At 39.0% G+C, this 21,948-nt stretch overlaps 1 protein-coding gene across 16 annotated transcripts in view; it reads right to left on the bottom strand.

The window, feature by feature from the left end:
- Nucleotides 1-21,948, bottom strand: part of LOC131544022 (trichohyalin) — a 218,260-nt gene that overhangs the window by 78,959 nt on the left and 117,353 nt on the right. For 10 of the 16 annotated variants that reach the window (XR_009272019.1, XR_009272018.1, XR_009272024.1 and 7 more), the window contains 4 exons: nt 20,532-20,678; nt 16,307-16,390; nt 15,457-15,624; nt 12,934-13,005 (listed from right to left, as the gene is read on the bottom strand). Coding sequence is in view for 2 of the 16 variants with exons in the window: in XM_058781940.1 (XP_058637923.1) it covers nt 12,934-13,005; nt 15,457-15,624; nt 16,307-16,390; nt 20,532-20,678 (471 nt within the window). In the remaining 14 variants the exon portion in view is untranslated. Of the gene's footprint in view, nt 1-11,255; nt 11,348-12,933; nt 13,006-15,456; nt 15,625-16,306; nt 16,391-20,531; nt 20,679-21,948 lie in introns of those variants that run through there. The other 6 variants (XR_009272027.1, XR_009272028.1, XR_009272026.1 and 3 more) reach the window with 5 other exon arrangements.

Below are 21,948 nucleotides of genomic sequence, written 5' to 3'. Positions count from 1 at the left end.
GAGGCATTCTACAGCAGTCCACTAAAATAAGTAATTATGCTCGCCTTCTCTCTCCCTCCATCTCCCGCCTCTCACTCTTTCATTTGCGCGGGCGAGGAAAGCGGGATGGGTGGATGAGGTTGAAGGGCGTTAGGGGTGAGTAAGTGGATGCAGAGGCAATTAAAGTTGGTAGCTATCTGTTTGGCTAATGCAGGCGCACACACATTGTATAACGCTCACGCGCTGCCTGAGGGCCAGGAGGAAAGAGGGAGAACAGATGCTGGGCGGCCATCTCCTTTTGCTGCCAGTGTAACTCTTAATCCAATCTTGCGCGCCTCGTTTCAGCCCGCTGAGCTTCACGTGCCAAATCACGACTGCATGCGTTCTTGCTGCGAAGCGCCGTAAAGGTAAAAATCACTCGTAATGACTCACGCTGGGACTTGGAGAACCTCTACAGCTACAAATGCTTTTCGTCTTACAAACATCTCATCAACAGTTGAGCTTTCCCCGCTGAAAAGATCAGCTTAGATGGCGTGCGTTTTGGCGGCTGTAATTTCGCCGAGTAGGACGTGATCAACATCTTTTGTTGATGTGTAAGAAAAATAGACCGAATCACAGACTACCCCTACAATCAGATTGCTAGGTGAAATTACACAGAAAACCCTAGCAACTCCATAGTGATGTCCTGGAAACCACCAGCAACAAGATATGGGAATCGTATGGAATTTAACGATTATGATACCAATTCCTCTGAGCGATTACTGTTGCCTAATGGTTGCATTACTGATTCTATTTAATTTGAGGAAGAAATATAAAAAAAATGCATCTTTTAAGTGCTTGTTTGTTAGGCTGCACACATTGGTCCAAAACTTTGTGATTATATGAACACGACTATAAAGTATTAATAATAATAATAATAATTAGCATTTACTGAGAACCAAACCGCTCTGAAAATACTGGATCATGATCTGCTCACGTGTAAAAGAACACAGTGCCATGCTTCACTCTGAAACATGCAGCACATATATTAATTTAATTAAATCACAGCCTTTGCAATTTGAAAATCGCACTAAGCAATATCACTTTTTTTTGGATTAACCTTGGAGCCCTAACAAATTAATGACTCGTTTCATTTAGTGAGTCAGACTAGTTGAGAAACTGCTCCAACTGATTCATAAGTGTTTCTGATACACTAAAAAGACCAAGAGTCATTCACTCGAGAATCAGACATCAATGCTCACATGGTATGATTCACCAAACAAAACTGGCTCATAAGAATCATTTGTTCGAGAATCGGACATAACTGCTCAAGCTACATGATTCACTTACAAGAACTGACTCATAAGAATCATTTGTCCGAGAATCGGATATAACTGCTCAAGCTGCATGATTCACCAACAAGAACTGGCTCATAAGAATCATTTGTTCGAGAATCGGACATAATTGCTCAAGCTGCATGATTCCCCTACAAGAACCAGCTCATAAGAATCATTCGCTCGAGAATCAGACATCACTGCTCATGCTGTATGATTCATCTACAAGAACTGACTCATAAGAATCATTTGCTCGATAATCAGACATCACTGCTCACACGGTATGATTCACCTACAAGAACCAGCTCATAAGAATCAGTCACTCGAGAATCAGACATCACTGCTCAAGCTACATGATTCACTTATAAGAACCAGCTCATAAGAGTCATTCGCACGAGAATCAGACATAATTGCTCAAGCTACATAATTCACCAACAAGAACTGGCTCATAAGAATCATTTGTTCGAGAATCGGACATAATTGCTCAAGCTGCATGATTCACCTACAAGAACCAGCTCATAAGAATCAGTCACTCGAGAATCAGACATCACTGCTCATGCTGTATGATTCACCTACAAGAACTGGTTCATAAGAGTCATTGGCTTGAGAACCATATTACATCGGTCACTGGTTATGTTTTATGTTCTACGCTGAACTGTATTGCCGGAACACTTTTTTAGTACAGTGTTCCATACAGTTTTTCTAGCTCCATCTTCATTGGTGCCAGATTCAACATATGAGAACCGCCAAAAGAACCAAACGACCTGATTCCAGTATTGTTATAAAATAGAATTTGTCTTGCTGATTAAGCTAGTTTAAATAGTTTCCTGTGCTAAATGAAAGAAGAAAACACACATGTTCATGCCAGCCCACTCCATAAAAACATTCCCAATCCTTTCCTTTCAAGCTACACACTTGAACCTGTTCAGACGAGCCCTTGTGCCGCCCAGCATGACTCTGTTTCAGCCCCAACCCCATGTGGCTGCATTCAGTCCCACTCCATCTTGCAGAGACACACAGAGAGAGAGAAATTTATGAAGCCTCTGGTCCTCAGGTCTGTAGAGGTGTTTTATGGTAGGACCTGCAGGACCTATTAAGGCAGTGCGGATCTCTCCTATCCAAGCGCGGGTATCGATCGACAGCAGCACCAGGACTGGGCCTGCCAGCCTAGTTAAAGCCATGCGTATATGTATGTGTGTGTGTGTGTGTGTGCGTGTGCGTCTGTACGCAGTAGGAAATGAAAATGGGGTCTTGGTGTGTAATGATCTGTGTGTGAATAAAATGAGCAGACTGGAGAGACAAAAAGGAAGATAAATTAAATTATCCCTCTGTTCCTGCAGGAGCTGCGCTGCAGCCGTCCATGCTTAGCTGCTTTACCGAGGATCTGTTTGTGAGGAGGAAATGAAAGGAAGGCAGATGGGGAGAGAAATGGTAGAGGATGTGAGAAAAGAGTTGAGATGTGTTGAGACAGACGCACTTATCTGTAAGCTCTGTTTCCAAACCTAGTGAACTGCCATGCTGTCTGTTGCCTACATAGGCAGCTAAACTCTAAGGCAGAATCGTAACTTTAATTGAACTTCTTAAGTAATTGATATGGAATGGTCTAAATAGGCAGCAACACAGCATCATACACAGCATGGGAGACTCAAAAGAAGCATTGATAGGTATTGGAACAAAACAATACACAAGTTTTCCTTTTAAATGCGAGGATACATCAGTAAGCATCTGATAGAACAACAAATGAGCATCAGGAAAAATAGCATGTCTACACCAACATCCTCAAAAATATCTGACTAAAAATGGTACACAATATTGTTGCGATGATATCTTAATCATATTTTATGATACTATACCAGTACCTAAATCAGCATTACACCCAAGTTTAATTTAGTTCCATTAGGAGTAGTGCTGTCAAATGATTAATCGCGATATAAACAAAAAATAAAAGTTTTTGTTTATATAGTATATGTTTGTATACTGTGTATATTTTATTATGTATATATAAATACACACATATGCATGTATATATTTAAGAAAAATGTTACGTTTATATATTAAATATAGTTATATATGATTAAAAATATATACATGTAAATACAAGTAAATATTTTCAAAATATATGCTGTATGTGTATGTATTTATATATGCATAATAAATATACACAATACACACACATATATTATGTAAACAAAAACTTTTATTGTGGATGTGATTAATCGTGATTAATTGTTTGACAGCACTAATTAGGAGCTGAATGATGGCTAGTTGACAGAAGATACAGCCTTCAAATATTACTGTTCATTATTTTAATGCAAATAACAGTCTTTGTACATAAAACAGTAGTTTGTAAATTGTAATTTCAAGTTATGTATGTGTCATATCTACCAGTGTGAAACTTATTTTTTTTTTTTATGATATTCGATTTGCTGAGTTAGAAAGGGAATGGAATAACTATTTTTTACTGGCATTGCACACACAGCCTCACAGCCGACAGAACAAAGCAAAACATGAAGAGAGAGAGAGAGGGGAAGGGAGATCTTTTGGAGGTTAGGAGTGGGGGGTGGGGGTGGGGGTCTAAGAGCTGTCCTGGTAGGTCCAGACCCCCTGTACCCTACCCCCACCTGAGCTCCTCTCCTTCCACCTGCTCTCATTAACGCACACCTCGCACATCATTAAGACGTTTGCTGCAGAATTAATAGAAAGACAGATTAAAAATAAATTAAGAAAAATGCGTTGGAGAATGCCTGCACGCACTTCATAAATCACCCGGGCAAAGGCAGGCGCTGGCTCCCTATAATTAACTGCAGACTATTTATTTTATCCTGACGGTATAAATTAGAATTCAGACACACAGATTATATTAGGGGTGTCTGTCATGCGGAACTGCAGCGAGATGTGCGGAATATTTTAAGGATACAAAGAGGAGAGCAGAGAAGAGGAATGAGAAAGAGAAAAGGGGGATGGGGGAAAATATTCCTCAGCACTCTGTGAAGGAACACATTTTTAGTGTTAGTACCAATTATTTTTACCAAAATAAGTGCATATATGTGTGTGTGTGTGTACAACTTTTTTGGTATATATATATATACTATATATGTTGTATCGCAGGACTCTTCTACCTGTAACTGACGGGTCAAATGTGTTTATATGTTTGTCTGTGTGTGAGAGGAAGGCTCAGGCCACACACTGCCTCCTCGTGGGCACCATGCCCATATTGGCATTAACTCTACCACTCTACATGCTTTATAGTTCCACAACAGAGATGAACACATTCTGTTGTGTAAAAAACAAAAAAACACTAGTATGATTGCATATTGACAAACAAACGGCATATTCAACTACCTACAGTTCTCTACCTACTCTATGTAAACCCCTTAAATTAACCCATAACCCGTGCACATTTGCAGTCCAACACAGTAAGACTGGTTAAACCATTGGCATGAGTTTGGGGTGAAAACAGTGGAGATGGAGGGAGAGTTACTTTTGCAGTTACTGTATGTTTGGTAACCATAGTCCATTATTGTGGTGCAGTAAAAAAACTGCGTTTGGCTAACCTGATCAGGCTTTCCGCTACAAATTAAAGTAGCGGAAAAGTAGTATGCAAAGTTCCACAGCACCAGATCAAATGGCTAAACTATGAAATGGATGAAATGAACATTTACGTTATTTAAGAGCTTAAATATGAGGCATTATGGGAATAAAAATTGATGTGACAACCAAATAACAATCTGGGTTATTATAGTTAACTAAAACTAAATTCATTAAAATAAACGTTATACTGTAAATATTAGCCAAGGCAAACTTGTTCATTTTCATTTTGTTTAACTTGATGTATTAAATTATCAAACTAAAACTGAAATAAAATTAATAAAAATTACATCGAAAAAACAATTAACATGACAAAACGCACAAAACGACTAAACCGTTCACTAAAATTCAAACGGAAACAGAAAATTAAAAACTAAATTCAAAATATAAATAAAATCTATAATAGTATCTCAATGATACTAAACATGTCACTCTAATAAAAATCTGTAATAATAAGGCACAATGTAATGTGCTACATGAAGGAATTCCCCATACTGATTTTTCACATTTTACCTGTATCTTTAATTAGGCATTGCATTGTGTTGTGTTTTGTTTAAGGGTTAAAGGAAATGTCCATAAACTTAACAAAAATGGCATTGATAATTTTCTGCCAGGACATTATCAGTTTTCAACAGATTTTTTTCTAACAGTTTTTTTTTTGTTTTCAGTCACTTAATTTAAATGTATGCAGAATCCCACTAGGTAGCTAATTGGTCTATGATCCTGCACCTGAATATTAAACACAAAATTTGTACTGATTTGTATTTCTGTTATGACAACTCAGAGGGATTGGCATGGTAATGTACATGACACTGTTAATGTATAGATCTGCTACGCTGCTGCTGCCACTACATCCACAACTCGCTGCTGTGAGCATGTAAGAAATACTGCTCCTGCACATATAACACATATGAATAACACCCATAACATACATGATCACCCCGTAGCAGATCTATACAGGTGGAGCTGGGGAAGGTGGAGGGTTTTCTGAAGTGTGCCGCAACTGTTACCACAAGCATTAGCCAAGTATTTGAATGCTGAGCAGCGAACTCATTGGCTAATGATACAGGAGAGAACCAATCAGCTGCTACATGTGATAACGACGTCATTATGCCATATTGAGTTCTGCGCCATCTAGAGTTTCATGCCAGAACTTTGTATTTTTGCTTTCAGATAGGATGGACTAATGACTAGAAACCTGTCGGGATGCATCGTCATGACATGAGCGTCAACTTCCTTTTTTTGTTGATTCAGAGCAGCACATTCGATCAACAGGTCAGAGTCACATCCACCAGTACTGAAGCCACAAATACCCTGTGACAACCCTGCGTTGTGACCCATTAAAAGCATTCCTCTTTGTTTATAAATGTTTGTGCGCCTCAAAGATACTTCCGTCCTCGTTTCGCAGTCACAAACACGCACAGAGACGAGGATCCTTCTCAGGAAGCACGTCACGTCTGCAGCGGCCTCTTCATGAAAGAGAAGTGAAGACACAGGCTCCTGTCCTCCTCGTTCACATTCCCCCGCTCTGCCGGTGCATTAAGTCAGTCCACTGAAGACAGGCATCTTAAAACAAACCCCAGCGCTCTCATAATCAATGACAAAAACAGACGCACCGGACCAAAGGCTTTTTACTCGTCCATTTTCTTCTAAGAACGCAAAAAAAAAAGTTTTTTTTTCTCCATCGTTATCACTAGTTGAGGCCTTATGGAGAGGATAATGCATTTGGACCCTGTCGCGTCACGGCCCTCACAAAGCTCAGCGGCAATTTCAGGCTTCCATCCCATTTTTGTATTCAGTCACCTCAGTCCAGCACCACAGAGACTTTTGCTTGAAACAGGATGTACAAATACACATACGTACAAGCCAAAAAATAACAAAAACAGTCACAATGTAGTAATAAAAAGGATTGCACTACAAAAAACAGTGCGATCTGATACATCAAGCTCATTGCACATGGTTGTTCTCTCCCTCCTCCAAGCCAGGGGAGAGTAAATCAGTCTGGAGGAAATAAATACACACTTATTACGTTCTACGTGCTGCATACATTCACCTCTGTAATGTATTGCAGCGTTCGCTGCGGTGCATGCTGGGGTGAAAAATGAGAATGCAGACGCACTGCAGAAAGAAAAAAGGATGTATAGTGAGACGTAGCTTGGTTGCTACACACTAAGGTAATGATGTGGGGCTTTAACACAGTAATGAATGACTATAGATGTACATTTACAAAAAACAGCACTGGCTTTATTAAGGTGACCATACGTCTTATTTTTCCTGGACGCATCCAATTTTTGGACCTTAAAGAAGCATCTGACCGGGATTTCTAAATTGTCAAAATGTCTGGGATTCGTTTCAATATTGAAATGCTCTCCATAGTCTTTATACATTCTATGTACAAGTATTAGCATTGCTTTGACCATTCTCTGTAGATCCCGCCTTTTCGTATGCCACAATTGGTCGATTATGTCCAATGCTTGCATGCTATTGGTCAAACTACTTTTCTATCAGCAAATATGCTTGTGTTAATGGATTATAGCATTTACAAATAATATCATAAAACATGCTACTTGAAAAACATTAACTGAAATAAAATTATTTATTTTTTATTTTAGTTTTACATTTTTTTGCCAAGGCGACATTTTAGTAAAACTGAAAATGACAAAATACAAAATTACTAAAATTTTAATTAAAATAAAAACAGAAAATAAAAATAAAAACTAATTCAAGTATTATTAAAAAAATCTCTATAAAAACAATAGTATCTTTATAACGATAAATAACACTGGTAACAAATTCGTCCCATTACCAGAATTCATGTCCCAGAAATTGCCTCGTTCTCTGAAATGAAAATGCCTTAGCTGTATGTGTGAAACCAGCATAAAAATCGTGGCACAGCTTCATGTACAGTAGCGAATGGCTGGTTCCATCTGTACTGCACAAATGAAAATGTAAATTCATGGAAGAGCCTGCAAAGCTAGCTGACACATGTCAGTGGCAAATAAAGGTGCAAACCACTGAGAAGCACACGTTTGTCTAGCAAAGCACAAAACATTTGCCAGAATAGTGCATTTGTAATCTAAATTAAATAAATTAAACACTTTACAATAAGGCTTGTTAACATTGGTTAATGCATTAGGTATGAACTAACAATAAACAAATTGATAAATAGAAATTAGTTGCATATTCTGCATATTGGCATTTAACAAGTTGTATAAAAGGTATATTTATAGCTGATTTCTGATGCACTAAAAATGCATTAAATAATTTTGTGAAAAGTACAATATGGTGTTTTACTCATATTCATGTATTCTGGCTGTCTTTTACTGATTCGTACTACGAACAATATAGTTAATAAACAAACCGCAATTCTCGGAATGCCATGTTCCACCGACGCATTCCACGTAAGCTACATGGGTTACACGCAAGCCAATCACACATCTGTCATGCAACCATCAAACCCCCTGCACAACGTCCCGGCAGTTCGGCCCGCAACCAGTAGGTGTCTCTCTTTCACTGTGCATGGCCCTCATCCCGTCTGCCGCCCACTGCCAGCCCCCTCCCCTCGCTCAAAATCCCCATCTCCACATAATATATACACCATCATTTGAAAATGGCAGCTTTTTGAAAATTCACCTTGATTATCAGACATTAAAAGTGACTTGAGCAGCGCTGAGTGTCTGGCTGGGGAGATGGCTGCAGACAGCCGAACAATGCGGCGGGCGCGGCATTAACGCCTCGCTGGGCCATGCACCCGCGCAAGGGAGAGGCAGCCCTTTGTTCTCTCCCTCATCCAATTATTTTTAACGTGCGCCTCTTTCACAACAACAAGAGAGAATTTAATTTTAATGCACTCTGTAAGAAAAGCCCCCCAAAATACATCTATTCTTAAAAGAAGGAGGAAAGAATACAGACGAGGGTTAAGAATTAATCAGGGCGCGTGTGTGAGCATGGAGTGCAGGCATTGCAATGTCTGCAACCGTAGCCCTAACAAAAACCGGATGCATGCGATCGCTCTCACACATGCTGCGAGGGCAAAAACACACGTGTCGCATCCGTGGAGCGAAAAACAAACAACCAAAATGCCCGAGATTCCATATAAAATGGGTTTGAGAATAAAAAAGCCGGGGACTCTCGCAGGAAGGTATGCGCCCAAATATTTTTCTAATTGGACGAGCACTTTATCTTGCTGTCAGCGAGGTTATAAAAATGCGCGCAGTTCCCAGAAGGAGAGAAGCAGCTCTATAGCCGGCCCTTTATTACTGCACGCTAGTGTCTTGATATATGCTCCTGCGTTAACCTTTCATCTGCGCCCAACACACACACACACACATACACACACACGCGCAAGCAAGCAAGCGTGTTTTATGCAGAAATTCTGAGTTGTTGTTGTGAATGTTACAGGGGTGATTATATACTGGGAGTGCAGCAAAAATGCATTTAGTCAATCATACGGTGCATTAATACACCGTCTGCATGCAGTCAGGTACACACACACCTCAGTAACATGATTCAACCTGACAGAAAAAGCAAATTAGAATCCGACGTGTTCTGTGCAAGGCTGTTGCTTTCTTAGCCGCACTACGGCCAATTTTCTCAGCAGTATGAAATGATTGTTTTTTTCTTATCAGCATCGAGGCAGCATCTACAGCAGTGAGAATTTAAAATGAAAAGCCCTTAGTTTTTGTCCCCAGGAACACAAAATAGACAAACACCCGAACGTGCGCACACACACACGCTCACACACGCAAAATTAGATCTTCGGTTCTAGGCTAGACAACTAACTGTTTGTGTATAAGCCTCGCTCTGCGGCACAGCAAAAGCAATTCTCTGGAGATGGTGAAATTAAAGGGCAGAATCCAGCCTGTTTATGGTTGGCACTCCGCTCTCCTCTCAATCAAATGTTTTATTAGCAATCATTCGGCACTCTCCGGGCCCTAACACTCCTCCGCCGGAGGAAGGAGGGGGGGCTCCAGGAGGGAGCGCTGGTACCCGCTGACCCCCGCTGGACTGCACACAGCTGATTACTCCCACCTGGAGCCCGAGTCACCATTAACCTCCACGAGGGCTCAAGCGGCCAGCCGTCCCCACTGCTTCCCCAAGACAACGGAGGGTTACGAAGACTCAACCAGAGACGTGAAGCATCAAAGACTTAAAAGTGAGGAGAAAAAGAAAGAAAGACATGCCATGGCGTCATGAGGTAGAGATTGTGATTTAGGTGTGAGAGACTGAATTTGGGTAGCATTAGGAGGCACAAGACAGTTGGAACTGTGGTTTAGTGGTTAATGCTCAAGCCTTGGTGCTCATGTGGGAAATGCAGGTTCGATTCTAGCAGTACATCCACCCTGAATGTCTTGATTTAAAATCTAACACATTTGGAACATACAGTGCCGTGAAAAAGTTTTTGCCCCCTTCGTGTTTTTCTTTTTCTTTTTTTTTTTCATATTTGTCACACTTAAAAGATTCAGATCATCCAACAAATTGTAATATTACACAAAGATAACCTGAGTAAATACAAAATGCAGTTTTTAAATGATGATTTCATTTATTAAGGTAAAAAAGCTGTCCAAACCTACCTGGCCCTACATGAAAAATTAATTGCCCCCTCCTGTTAAATCATGAAAGAACTGTGATTAACCACATTATTTTAGAAAACTGAGTTAAATTTCACTAGCCGCAACCAGGCCTGATTACTGCCAGACCTGTTGAATCAAGAAATCACTTAAGTAGAACCTGTCTGACAAAGTGAAGCATGCTTAAAGAGCAACACATCATGCCGCGATCTAAAGAAATTGAAGAACAGAAGAGAAACAAAATAGTTGACATGTATTAGTCTGGAAAGGGTTATAAAGACATTTCTAAGGCTTTGGGACTCCAGCAAACCATGGTCAGAGCCATTATCCACAAATGGAGAAAACTTGGAACAGTGGTGAACCTTCCCAGGAGTGGCCGGCCTACCAAAATTATTCCAAGAGCGCAACGACGACTCACCCAGGAGGTCATAAAAGAACCCAGAACAACATCTAAAGAACTGCAGGCCTCACTTGCCTCAATTAAGGTCAGTGTTCATGATTCAACAATAAGAAAGAGACTGGACAAAAACAGCATCCATGGGAGAGTTCCAAGGAAAAAGCCACTGCTGACCAAAAAGAACACAAAGGCCAAAAAATATCTTGATTATCCCCAAGACTTTTGGGCAAATATTCTGTGGACTGATGAGACAAAAGTCGAACTTTTTGGAAAATGTGTGTCCCGTTACATCTTGTGTAAAACCAAAACAGCATTTCATAAAAAGAACATCATACCAACAGTCAAACATGGTGGTGGTAGTGTGACGGTCTGGGGCTGCTTTGCAGCTTCAGAACCTGGATGACTTGCCATAATTGATTGAACCATGAATTCCGAGAATGTCCGGCTGTCAGTTTGTGACCTCAAGCTCAAGCACACTTGGGTTATGCAGCAGGACAATGATTCCAAACACACCAGCAAGTCCACCTCTGAATGGCTCAAGAAAAACAAAATTTACTCTGGTTATCTTTGTGTAATATTAAAATTAGTTTGATGATCTGAATCATTCAAGTGTGACAAATATGCAAAAAATTAAAAACAGGAAGGGGGCAAAAACCTTTTTTACGGCACTGTAGAATTTTTGAGCAAATCACCTGATCTCTAAATATCATGTGACTTATCATGTGCTGCCTACCTATTTGCCTGCTATTAGTTTTTAAATATGGTTTATAGTTTTAGACTTTTTTTTAGATTTAATTATTTTAAGTACAAGTTAAACTATATCCAGTTAAACTAAATATAAGAAAATGTGTCCATGTTTTCCTGGTAAACAGCTAAAATAAATCATAAAATAAAAAATAAAATGGTAACACTTTACAATAAGGTGTCATTTGTTAATGTATTAACTAACATGAATGAACAATGAACGATAGATTTATTACACTATTTATTCATCTTTATTACTCTTAGTTAATAAAATACAGTCATTCATTAATTGTTCATGTTAGTTCACAGTGCATTAACTAATGTTAACAAGCACAACTTGATTAATAAATGCTGTAGTATTGTTCATTCTTAATTCATGTTAACTAATGTAGTTAACTAATGTACCTTATTGTAAAGTCTTAGCAATAAAACACAAGTTATATAAATATAAATATTTTATTTATTCACATGTTTTTTTTTTGTATTATTATTAATCACTCAAATCTCTTTATCTAAATCTCTTCATTAACTGTGAGCCTGCCATGCTTATAGGTTTTTTTTGTTGTTGTTTGTTTGTTTTTTTAACACTTTTGATGCAGGTCTGTAGTTCTGACCTGAATGGGTTGTAGCCAATATTAGCTGTTAAAATGTGCATCTGCACTTCGAATTTCAATTGGAAAATATCAGTGGAACCCTCTGGCTTAAAATATTTACTTAAAGCACCACCTAAGATTTTAAGTTTTTAAAGTTAATATTTCAATAATTCAACAACAAATTCTCACATTCCCAGTTCTCTGATGTTGGTTAATGGTCACATGACCAATAAAATATTATTTTTTTTGGAAGTGTTTAATTTTAATTTTACTGTATTTTATTTTATAACTTTACTTGTTTTTGTGATTTAAATTACATGCTATAACCTGAGCATGTGCATTTGCTGGACTATACAGTTTTTTTGAGTCATTTAAGCAATATTATTGGTGATTTGACACATAATGTGGTCCAAATGTCTGAGACCGCTATTTAATTTATTTATTTCAAGAAACAAAAGTTTTTTATGGTTTTAGTTTACTATAATAACAAATTTTTCTTTAATGGCAGCAGAAATCCAGCTAAATTAACTTCACAAGTTAATAGCTGCTTGAGGGATTTGCCAAGAGTATACAACGTGCCTTAAAAGGGACTGATACGGGCCCCCATCTATCTCTTGATTGCCTTTCAATATTTAAGCAGAAAAAGGTCCAAAAAAAAAAAGTGACAGTTCAAGTGACAGTTCTGTTGACAGGGTAACACTGGGAGATGTTAGAAATAAGAGTGTGAGGTTGCAAAGACCTGCTGTTACCTGCTGACTGACTGAACTATGCTGAGATTTCAGCCTGGACACTTCCTCCTCCAGCCGCTGGATCTGCTCAGCCTGGGAACACACATGCACAAAGATCATGAAATTCACATCACAAATGTTTACCATCAAACACAGAAATGTTTTGAGAAGGAGACAATAACCAGAGCAAAGATGGTAGCTCAGAACAAACAGAGCAGTGAGAAAATGGCTGCACTGTTCTGTCATAATGAGAAGTGGAGGTGTGTGTGTGTGTGTGTCGGGTTCCCCTGCTCTGCTCTCATCACATCTGCTGTCAGTAATCTGTTCCTGAGCCAGCAGTGCTGGGATTAAGTGCAGGCTGCAGATAAAGGATGTATGCGTCATTAAAACACACAAGACAGACACGTACACACTCACACAGTCACCGGTGAGTAATAATGCGGCCACAGTTTCAATCACGAACGCAGCTTCATTTCTGTGAAAATCATGAGCGTTAAGAGTGTGATCTGTGGGCAGACGGGCTTGCGCCGGGGGCTTATTTTAACCTCAGATATGAAGGTCTTTCAAAAGGCAAAATTGTCCAGCTGTGCAGTGGAGTAATAATGATTTTAAAAGCAACAGTTCAGCCAAAAATGAAAATTCTCTTATTATTTACTCACCCTCATGTTGTTACAAACTCTGTGACTCATGTTCTTTCCAAAAAGGACAAAAAGCACAATAAAGTAGTCCATATGACTTATATGCTATAAATGAAGTCATATGATGAGTTTTGTGAGAGGAGTATATATCAAAATGTGCTACACACTGGAAGCCTTGAGACAATATATTTAAATATGTAGATGAAACTGTACAATAATGGACTGAGAATTTCAGTCTGTTCCTCGTCATAAAGCATCAGATGATTTTAAATACAGAGTACAGGACATACGGACCACCTCTGTGGCTTCTTTTAGACATTTCGACAAGTTATTCTGGTTTGGAACATCATGAGTGTGAGAACTTATGAATGCATTTTCATTTTGGGGTGAGGTATGCCTTTAAGTAAACAATATGACATTCATGTGTATGAATTATAGGTCTGATTTGCAGGTAATGCTGAAAAATACTATGTTTAGAAACTTAATGAAATTTAAGAAATGTAATTAAAGTTCCAGATCATGAACACTCATTAAAAGATTATCATAAAACACAAAGAATAAGAATGTAGCACCCATGAGTTCTCATTGATATTCTGACAGACAGATCAAAAACTTTTAGCCATACACAATTTCATGTGTATTGCAATGCAAAATTCAGCCCTTCTGGGACAAAAAAAAAAGGGTCTGATAACTGATAAAAAGAAACAAGGGGTAATTCTGATCAAATCAAAACAAAACAAAATACACAATTATATTTAACTAATTGGTCTGCAAATTTGAATATACTAAACCTTTTTCTACAAATTTTAATTTTATTATTTTATTTTATTATCAATGTGGCATGAATAATAAAATAAAATAAAACAGAGCAAACAGTACTCTGGTAAGTTGTAATCAGCCATAATATTTCTACTTTCTTCTTTAACAAGTTCCTCTATGCTAAACATCTGTCAGTATAATGCACGTTCAGGGTAAAAACTATTCTAAAAATCTGAAGTCTGTAAAATTGCTTAAGACAGCTCAGTAAAATGAGTAGAGGTCAACTGGATAAACAGAATAGCATTAACCGCAGTAATGACTCCCAGACCATGTGACATTACAGAGAGGTCAGAGACTATGAACAAGCAGCAGATGGTATATGAATGACAGGCCCTGTCCCAAATCACACCCTAAAACCCTAAAAGTCCACACTTTTGTGATGAAATGCAGCTTTGACTACCAGGTAGAAGTCTGCATTGAGTGTGCATAGCAGCCGCAAAGGGGATGTTTGCTAAAATGATGACTAGGACAACCTATGGTATCATGAACTTAACAGACACGCATACGCAGCAGACACTGTAAGTCCGCAAGTGCACATGAGGTGTGTCATTTGGGACAAGGTCGGGGACTACAATGACACACAAACCAGAGAATGACAACGGTTTCTTGGACATGTCCAATGGTAATAAATGGTATTTACTGAAGTACCTCGGAATACATGTAGATACTGTGGTGTATATGAATATTCATCATTCGGTACCATGGTATTAACAGCCGATAGCATCACTGCATGATGGTATCAGTGTTATTTTAGCATCACTGATATACTATTATAGTTTTTGTTAGTATTTTGAGTTGGATTTTATGTTTATACGTTATACTTTGATTAAAGTTTTAGTCATTTTGCTGTGTGTTTTTACAATATTTCATTTTTATTCATTTTATTTAGTTTTAGTTATTTCATTTAATATTTGTTTTGCTTCAAGTATCAATTCATTATTATTATTTATTTTTATAAGTTTTACTTAATGATAATAACCCTGCATGGCATGGCCAGGTACATTTCCATTCCTAGCACAACTACTCAAGTGCATATATTCACCGTCAGTTTGATTGTATTTGTAAATTGTGAAATATCCAATCTCACTGTGTTTTTGGCACCCCGCGTCCCTTCCCGGCACCGGCTCAGCTGGGCTCGGACAACAGACAGCTCATTCTCCAGTTCGTGGCATTTCTTCCTAGCTTCTTGGGCCTCTTTGCTCTTTTGCTCCGCCGTGGACCGAACCAAGCCAAACTCCGCAGTGACTCTGTCCACCTACAGGGCAGCGCCAGCCATGAGAAACTTAATGCAACTGAAGCTTCTTTCCAAGGGCGCACACAGACGCACTCATTCAATCTGACCCTTGGTGGAGGTGACCTCCTTGCAATCAGCCCCGTGGAGCACTTATTTCCCAGCTATAATCAGACTCGCTCACTAAGGCCTGACCTTTTCTCAGCAGCCCCTCAGCCATGGCTATGTATAACTCCAATATAAAACCCAGCCCCCTAGAGAGAGACATCTGCTAGAGCTCAGATCCACGGCCATACAGGTTAATGAGGGAGAGAGAGCGTGAACACATACACACAACACCGCGGCACAAACAAGCTAAAAAGATCACGGACTATATGAAAGGTACGAGATACGTTGCACCAAATATCAAAATATTTTGTGTGGCACAGGGTTACACTTCTAATTTTATGTTATGCTCATGGTAACAAACTAAATTAATGAAACAACTTGGTACCAAGTTCCTTTAAGCAAGGTGGCCTTCAAGTTGACTTGATGGCCATTTTAGCAACATCCCAAGCTATTTACTAGTCATGCAAGTGCAGCACCAATCTTCATTATGACAGACCAACATTGTTGGCTAAGCTTGTACATCGATACCATTTTTTCAAAGCATGAAAACCATTTCATTAATTAATTTATAGGTAAAAATGGTCATCAACAGTGGTACCTTAGTGGCCTGGTGTCGTTTGATTCCCAGAAGAGCTTCATTCTCCAGTTGCTGCTTCACCAGATTCCGTTTCACCTCTGAGAGCTACAAGAGAGCAGACACACTTCATATATAGTAGCTCTCCTATAGTAAACAAAGTATTTTATTACAGCTAAAGCAATGAATAGTTTTGACAGATAATGTGCACACATACAGTATGAGATAAAGACATTGCTTGTTATTTCACATAGAGCTGTGGTCCACTCGTGGAGGTCTCCATATTGAGTCATATGAATAGAGTACTATATACTCATACAAATAAACATAAACAGACGTGACTGAATAAGTGTGTCCTCTTTCTTTTGTGAAATAACAGCAAATACCACTTTATTTCTGTGACTAATTTTCAGTCCTGACAAATAATTCATTAATTGTAAAATATAGACGCTTTTGGATTTAAATATTTAAGTATACAACAAAACATGCAAACAAATGGCCGCTTTTATCACTTTTGTTTTGTGATCTTTCTAGCTCCATTGATTTATTTCTGATTAGTTTTCTGATAACTTATTGTTGGTGAAATAATGGGGTTGCGTGACGTTGTTCCAGAGATGTGTGTAAAGGGCGGGTTTTAGTGAAGCAATGTGGAGCTTCTGGCCCGACGGTGGAAATGCAGCGTGATTTTGGCCTCGGTGCTACAGGTCCGAGGCTATTAGCTCCGCCCAGCTTGTTTAAAGCACTGGCTCACACTGGTCTGACAGTGGAAAAGCTGCTATTTAGTACTCTTACTATGGCTTCATTTACACCTGGTATTAACATCCTGTTCAGGTGATCTCATTTTGAAATGGGACAATGCTAAATAAAATAATTCATTATCCTAATAAATGAAATAAAATAATAATAATAACTATTTTGAGATTTATTTACTTCAGCAATATTGGACAAAAATGCACATGGCAACACTGCAGTGTAAACCAGGGCCATAACCACCAATAATTAAATATGGCTGCCTCAGTGGTCTAACAGTTCTTGTCAATGTCAAAATGATTGAGATGGTCAATCAAATCAAAGAAGGCAGACTGTTATCAGAACCCGAACATGAATTCCAGCGCACTGCTTCAGTGAAAGCATGTATGTCAAGATGTAAGTAGTTAAATGTTTTATATTAAAAATGTTAAGCAAATGACAGTAATATCCAGTAATGCATATTTTTGTTCCTCAAATTTATCAATTTCAATTTATTTACATCATTTGTGTCTTTAATAACTGAAAGCAATGAAACAATAAAAATGAATGAAACCATTTTTGCTATATTAGGCATGTGATTAAGAAAGAATGTGTGAATATTTATTTATTTATTTACTGATTACAATAAATTCTAGTTATTTTTACTGCTCATCTATCATTTTCTTTATTCTCTGAAATTCCTTTAAATCCTATTAAGTTTTTGTCCGTCCCAATGTTCAAAACATGGTTACGGCCTTATTGTAAACACTAACGCATACCATTACCAGATGTATACAGCAATGTGTCTTGGCTGATCACTTGTGATTGGATCAACCGGTATGGAGCTTACAACCTCTGTAATCGAACCTTACATCTGTGGAATAAATGAATCAGCTATAGCCCAGTGCACACTGTGCAATTTTGGCCACGATTTGGTCATCTGAGACAAATTTTGAAAATTCAAACTTTTTCCTATAATTCTAGGCTACAATCTGTAGTCTTTGATCGCTGGTTTGACATGTTCAGCCGATTAATGGCCATTGCGATCAAATTTGACCTCCAATGAAATTCTGGCAGTGTCAGATTTGCTGCACAGTCTTACAGTGTGATGTCTCCTAAGATGAACGTCAAACTGTCTTCGTTTTTCAAGACAAGACATGATCAGAATTAATGCTAGAGATTTCTTCTAACCATCATAAGCTCTGGCATTCCCATTCTCCACTCATGGAGCTCATATGATATGTTGCCTTTGCTATGATATACACCGGTTGCGCCGTTGTTTTCATGTGGGTGTGTAGTGCTGCTTACACTATTCTTCTTAAATACACCCGTATTTCTGCCGTCCATATCCACCTTATTCCTAAATGCGGAAGTAAGCCTATAGGCGAGACTTCCGGTTAATTAGCCACTTATAGGGGAAAAAACCGCGAAGAACAACAACGTGCAGTAAACGATAAAACTGTTTCACTACAAACCAGTGTTTTCATAATTAAGATAATACAATAAAATAATATGATAAGACACACCAATTTGCAACATCAAAGCAGCAAAACGAGCGGTTTTGTACATCTAGAAATAGTTGGAAGCAAATGAGACCAGAAGCAAGACCCATAAAATTTGCTAATGGCCACGCCCATTTTTACGGGAAGAATAAGGTGGACACTTTTCATAATAGCCTACATTTCAACCCCACGTGTAATGCAGCTCACAGTCACAGAACAAGTATGAGTTGATAATGTCAAACTCCTGACAAGTTTTCTTGCACACAGTTTGTGTTTCTTGCGCACAGTGTGTGTCCGGTCTCTGAATATGATATTTATTTAAAGCAGCACTGGTGACCAAAAATGCGATACTGCATCCACAGCAATAGGTGTTAGTATAAAGTGTAACAGCACTATAGCATCAATCAGCAAATCATGAAGAAAAAATACTTAGTGCACATTTAACAATTAAATATACTGTATCTTCTAATCAGAAACAACAACAAAAAAATTTGCAGTATTTTTCTACAGTATTTTTCATCATGTCTTGAGAACTGAAAATGATACTGCACACAAAACTCAGGCTTACAAAGTAATGAATATGGTTAAAATACTATAAAGCAGTGAACACTCAGATGATAAAGGTGCCCCTCATGATAACAAACAAACTGTGGCTGGAGCGTAAAAAGGCCATGAACTTAACTGTGGGAGTGTTGGTAAACAAAGGCACTGTGAGATTGTTCTCTTAGCAATCAGTGTTGAGCTCCCCCAACAAGTCTGCCATGACGCCTAGCGACAGGTGACACAGCCACTGGTGACGGACAGCACTGGCTTGAGCTCTGATTGGTCAGCAGTCCCATCCAGGAGGGGAGGGCTCAGAGTCTCATTGCAGCAAACAAGCTTGCAGCTACGTGCCTAATACAACAAACTGTTTGTTTGTTTAGTTAGATGCATTTAAATTATGTATGTGTTACAATTTACAGTCCAAATGAGAGAAAAACACACAATATCCAAATGAGAATAAATGCAGAATACAGCTTTAACCTTCTCTGATTTTTGCCATTTCAATGTGTCCTTTACTAGAGTTTCAGAAGAGATCTCCAGATAAAAAAGTCTGCAAAAAGTTCCATGTAAGCTCAAATATTTCTCATCAATTAATCTTAAGATCAAATGATTATACTGTATAGCTGTCCTGAGAAACATCTCAAATAAGGTTGATACATAAAAAAAAAAAAAAAAAAAAAACATAACATAACATAGATCATAAAGTCTCCTGAGCTTTGTTTGAAAGACCTACTTTAGTAGGGTTTTGTTACATGTGTTAAGTATCTATTTGCATTTTTCCTTCCAGAGTAAATGTCTTCTTTGGGATCATGTTCCCTGGCATCTGGCAGGAAAATTCTGGGACCCTCCTCACCTCAACAGGGGAGGGGAAACACTGTCTCAAAGTAAACTCTAACTTCAGTCGAGCTGGAAGACAGGCACTGCCAGCTGCTCAACACATGCACTGCACTCTCTATAACAAACCTGGAATATAACAAGGTTAGCAGGGTCGCCTAAACAAATAAAGAGCTTATTTGGTACCTAAAAACAACAGATTTCAGACTCCCAACAAACTGTATATTAAGTATTTCAGTGAGCCAAAACATCCACATGTCAAAGTAGCAACTGGAGCTCACAAGCCACTGTCATTACAGCAAGTGCCATGTAGAAAAACAACAAAAGCTTCAAACTACATAAAGTATCTTGGATTTAGATCATTTCATGTTTTTTTCCCCAAAATCATTCCCGACTAACATTTCCTCTTGGTAAACTTGGTGTGTTACAGCACAAGCCAATTCTTTGTAATTACAGCTATTATTCTTCTTATATGAAATGATCCCTCTTACAAGAAGAGAAAAATACATAAATTACTACAAATGTAGTGGTCTGATATTAAAGTATGTCACAAAGAAGAGCCCAGAACAAAAGCACTGACATTGAGAAAGAGAGAGAGTGTGTGGGCCCGAGCAGCCTGGGCCTGGCCGTGAAGCTTTTACCTGAACCTGCAGCTCCTGATCTTGCTTCCTGGCATCTTGTAGCTGCCTGTGCAGCTTCTGGTTGCAGTCGTGTCCCCTCTGGAGCTCCTGCTGGCTTACTTGCAGCTCTCTCTGCAGATCCCACAGTCTCTGCTCTTGGACGTCCAGCTATCCAACCACAATAGAGGGCAGGGCGCAAAGGAAGAGAAAATCAATCCACTACAAAGAGCCTGTTTCTCCGCTCGCCTGCTGGTTTCGCAGAACCCTTCATGACTAGAGCTCCGGCAAAGAGGAACCGGTGTTCATCTGGCCCTCATCGTAGCCCCAACATCCACCCCGAGCGGTTCTAGGACCCTTCACATACACCCTGACACTCCAGACAAGCTAGGGCTGAATGCAGAAGCAAAAATCAATGCTTCTTAACCAAATGCGAAATCGCAGCTCATTGTTCGACAGGAAGAGTGGGAGAACAAGCAATACTTCTGCAGACGGATCTTTACGATTTTCGGTTACATACACAAGCAGTTTGCACCATGTCACTCCATTATCCGCTTTCTGAAGCAAAAAAGTATTCATTAATGCTGTTATTTTTCAAATAATTAAAGCAAGGCCCACCACGTCACATCAGAAATAAATAATTATTATTGTAATTAGCACAATATGGTCACCTGCTAAAGAGAACGGAGAGGAGGGGAAGATGGGAGTCGAGAAAAAGAGAAAGGAGGAGGAGGTTTGGCAGACCCCTGGTTCCGGTCCAGTCTGACATTATCCACCATCCTCTTCTGCATTTCAAATCGTCGCACGATGACAGTCGCATATCCAAAATGGAGGCCCGGGGACTCCCCGCCGACGATCAATTAATCAGCCTCGCTCATTAGAGGCCCGAGAGTAATCCACAAATTCGCCTAAGTCACCTAAATCAAACAGTCGCCCCTCGCCTTACCCATTGATTGTGGTCTGGTGACAAGCACTTCAAGCCTTGCCTCGTCTTCCCATCCGTCTGTTGGCATAGCGAACGCTCGAATTCCTGCCAGATTGTGGACTAAAACGATGAGGGAAGAATGAGAATCGTTTCTCTTTAATCCTAAAAACCCAGCTCATCCTTTAGCTCTGCTTTTCGGTGTGTGATGCAAGCCGATAACCCTGCTCTTTCTTTGCCTTACAATTGCGCTCTCTCTCCATTCTCCCCTCCTAAACTGATCAATACTTCATTTAAATCATGACATTAGCACACTACAACTGGAAAAAAAAGCCGAAAGGAATAGCAAAACGCTTCTTATGGCAAATGGAGGGTTGGAAAATGGATCATGCATCCGATTAGTGACCATAATTGTTTGTTTATACGTAAAAACTAAGGTTAAAATGCATGTGGCGCTCAGGACCGACATCATTGTTTTGATTTGAGCTCCCGAGGCTGACTGATCAATATCGCATTTGA

Source organism: Onychostoma macrolepis, chromosome 07, assembly GCF_012432095.1.
Source record: "Onychostoma macrolepis isolate SWU-2019 chromosome 07, ASM1243209v1, whole genome shotgun sequence".
NCBI lineage: Eukaryota > Metazoa > Chordata > Actinopteri > Cypriniformes > Cyprinidae > Onychostoma > Onychostoma macrolepis.
The sequence above is the reverse complement of the archived record's forward strand: the minus strand, read 5'-3'. Positions and strand labels throughout refer to the sequence as shown.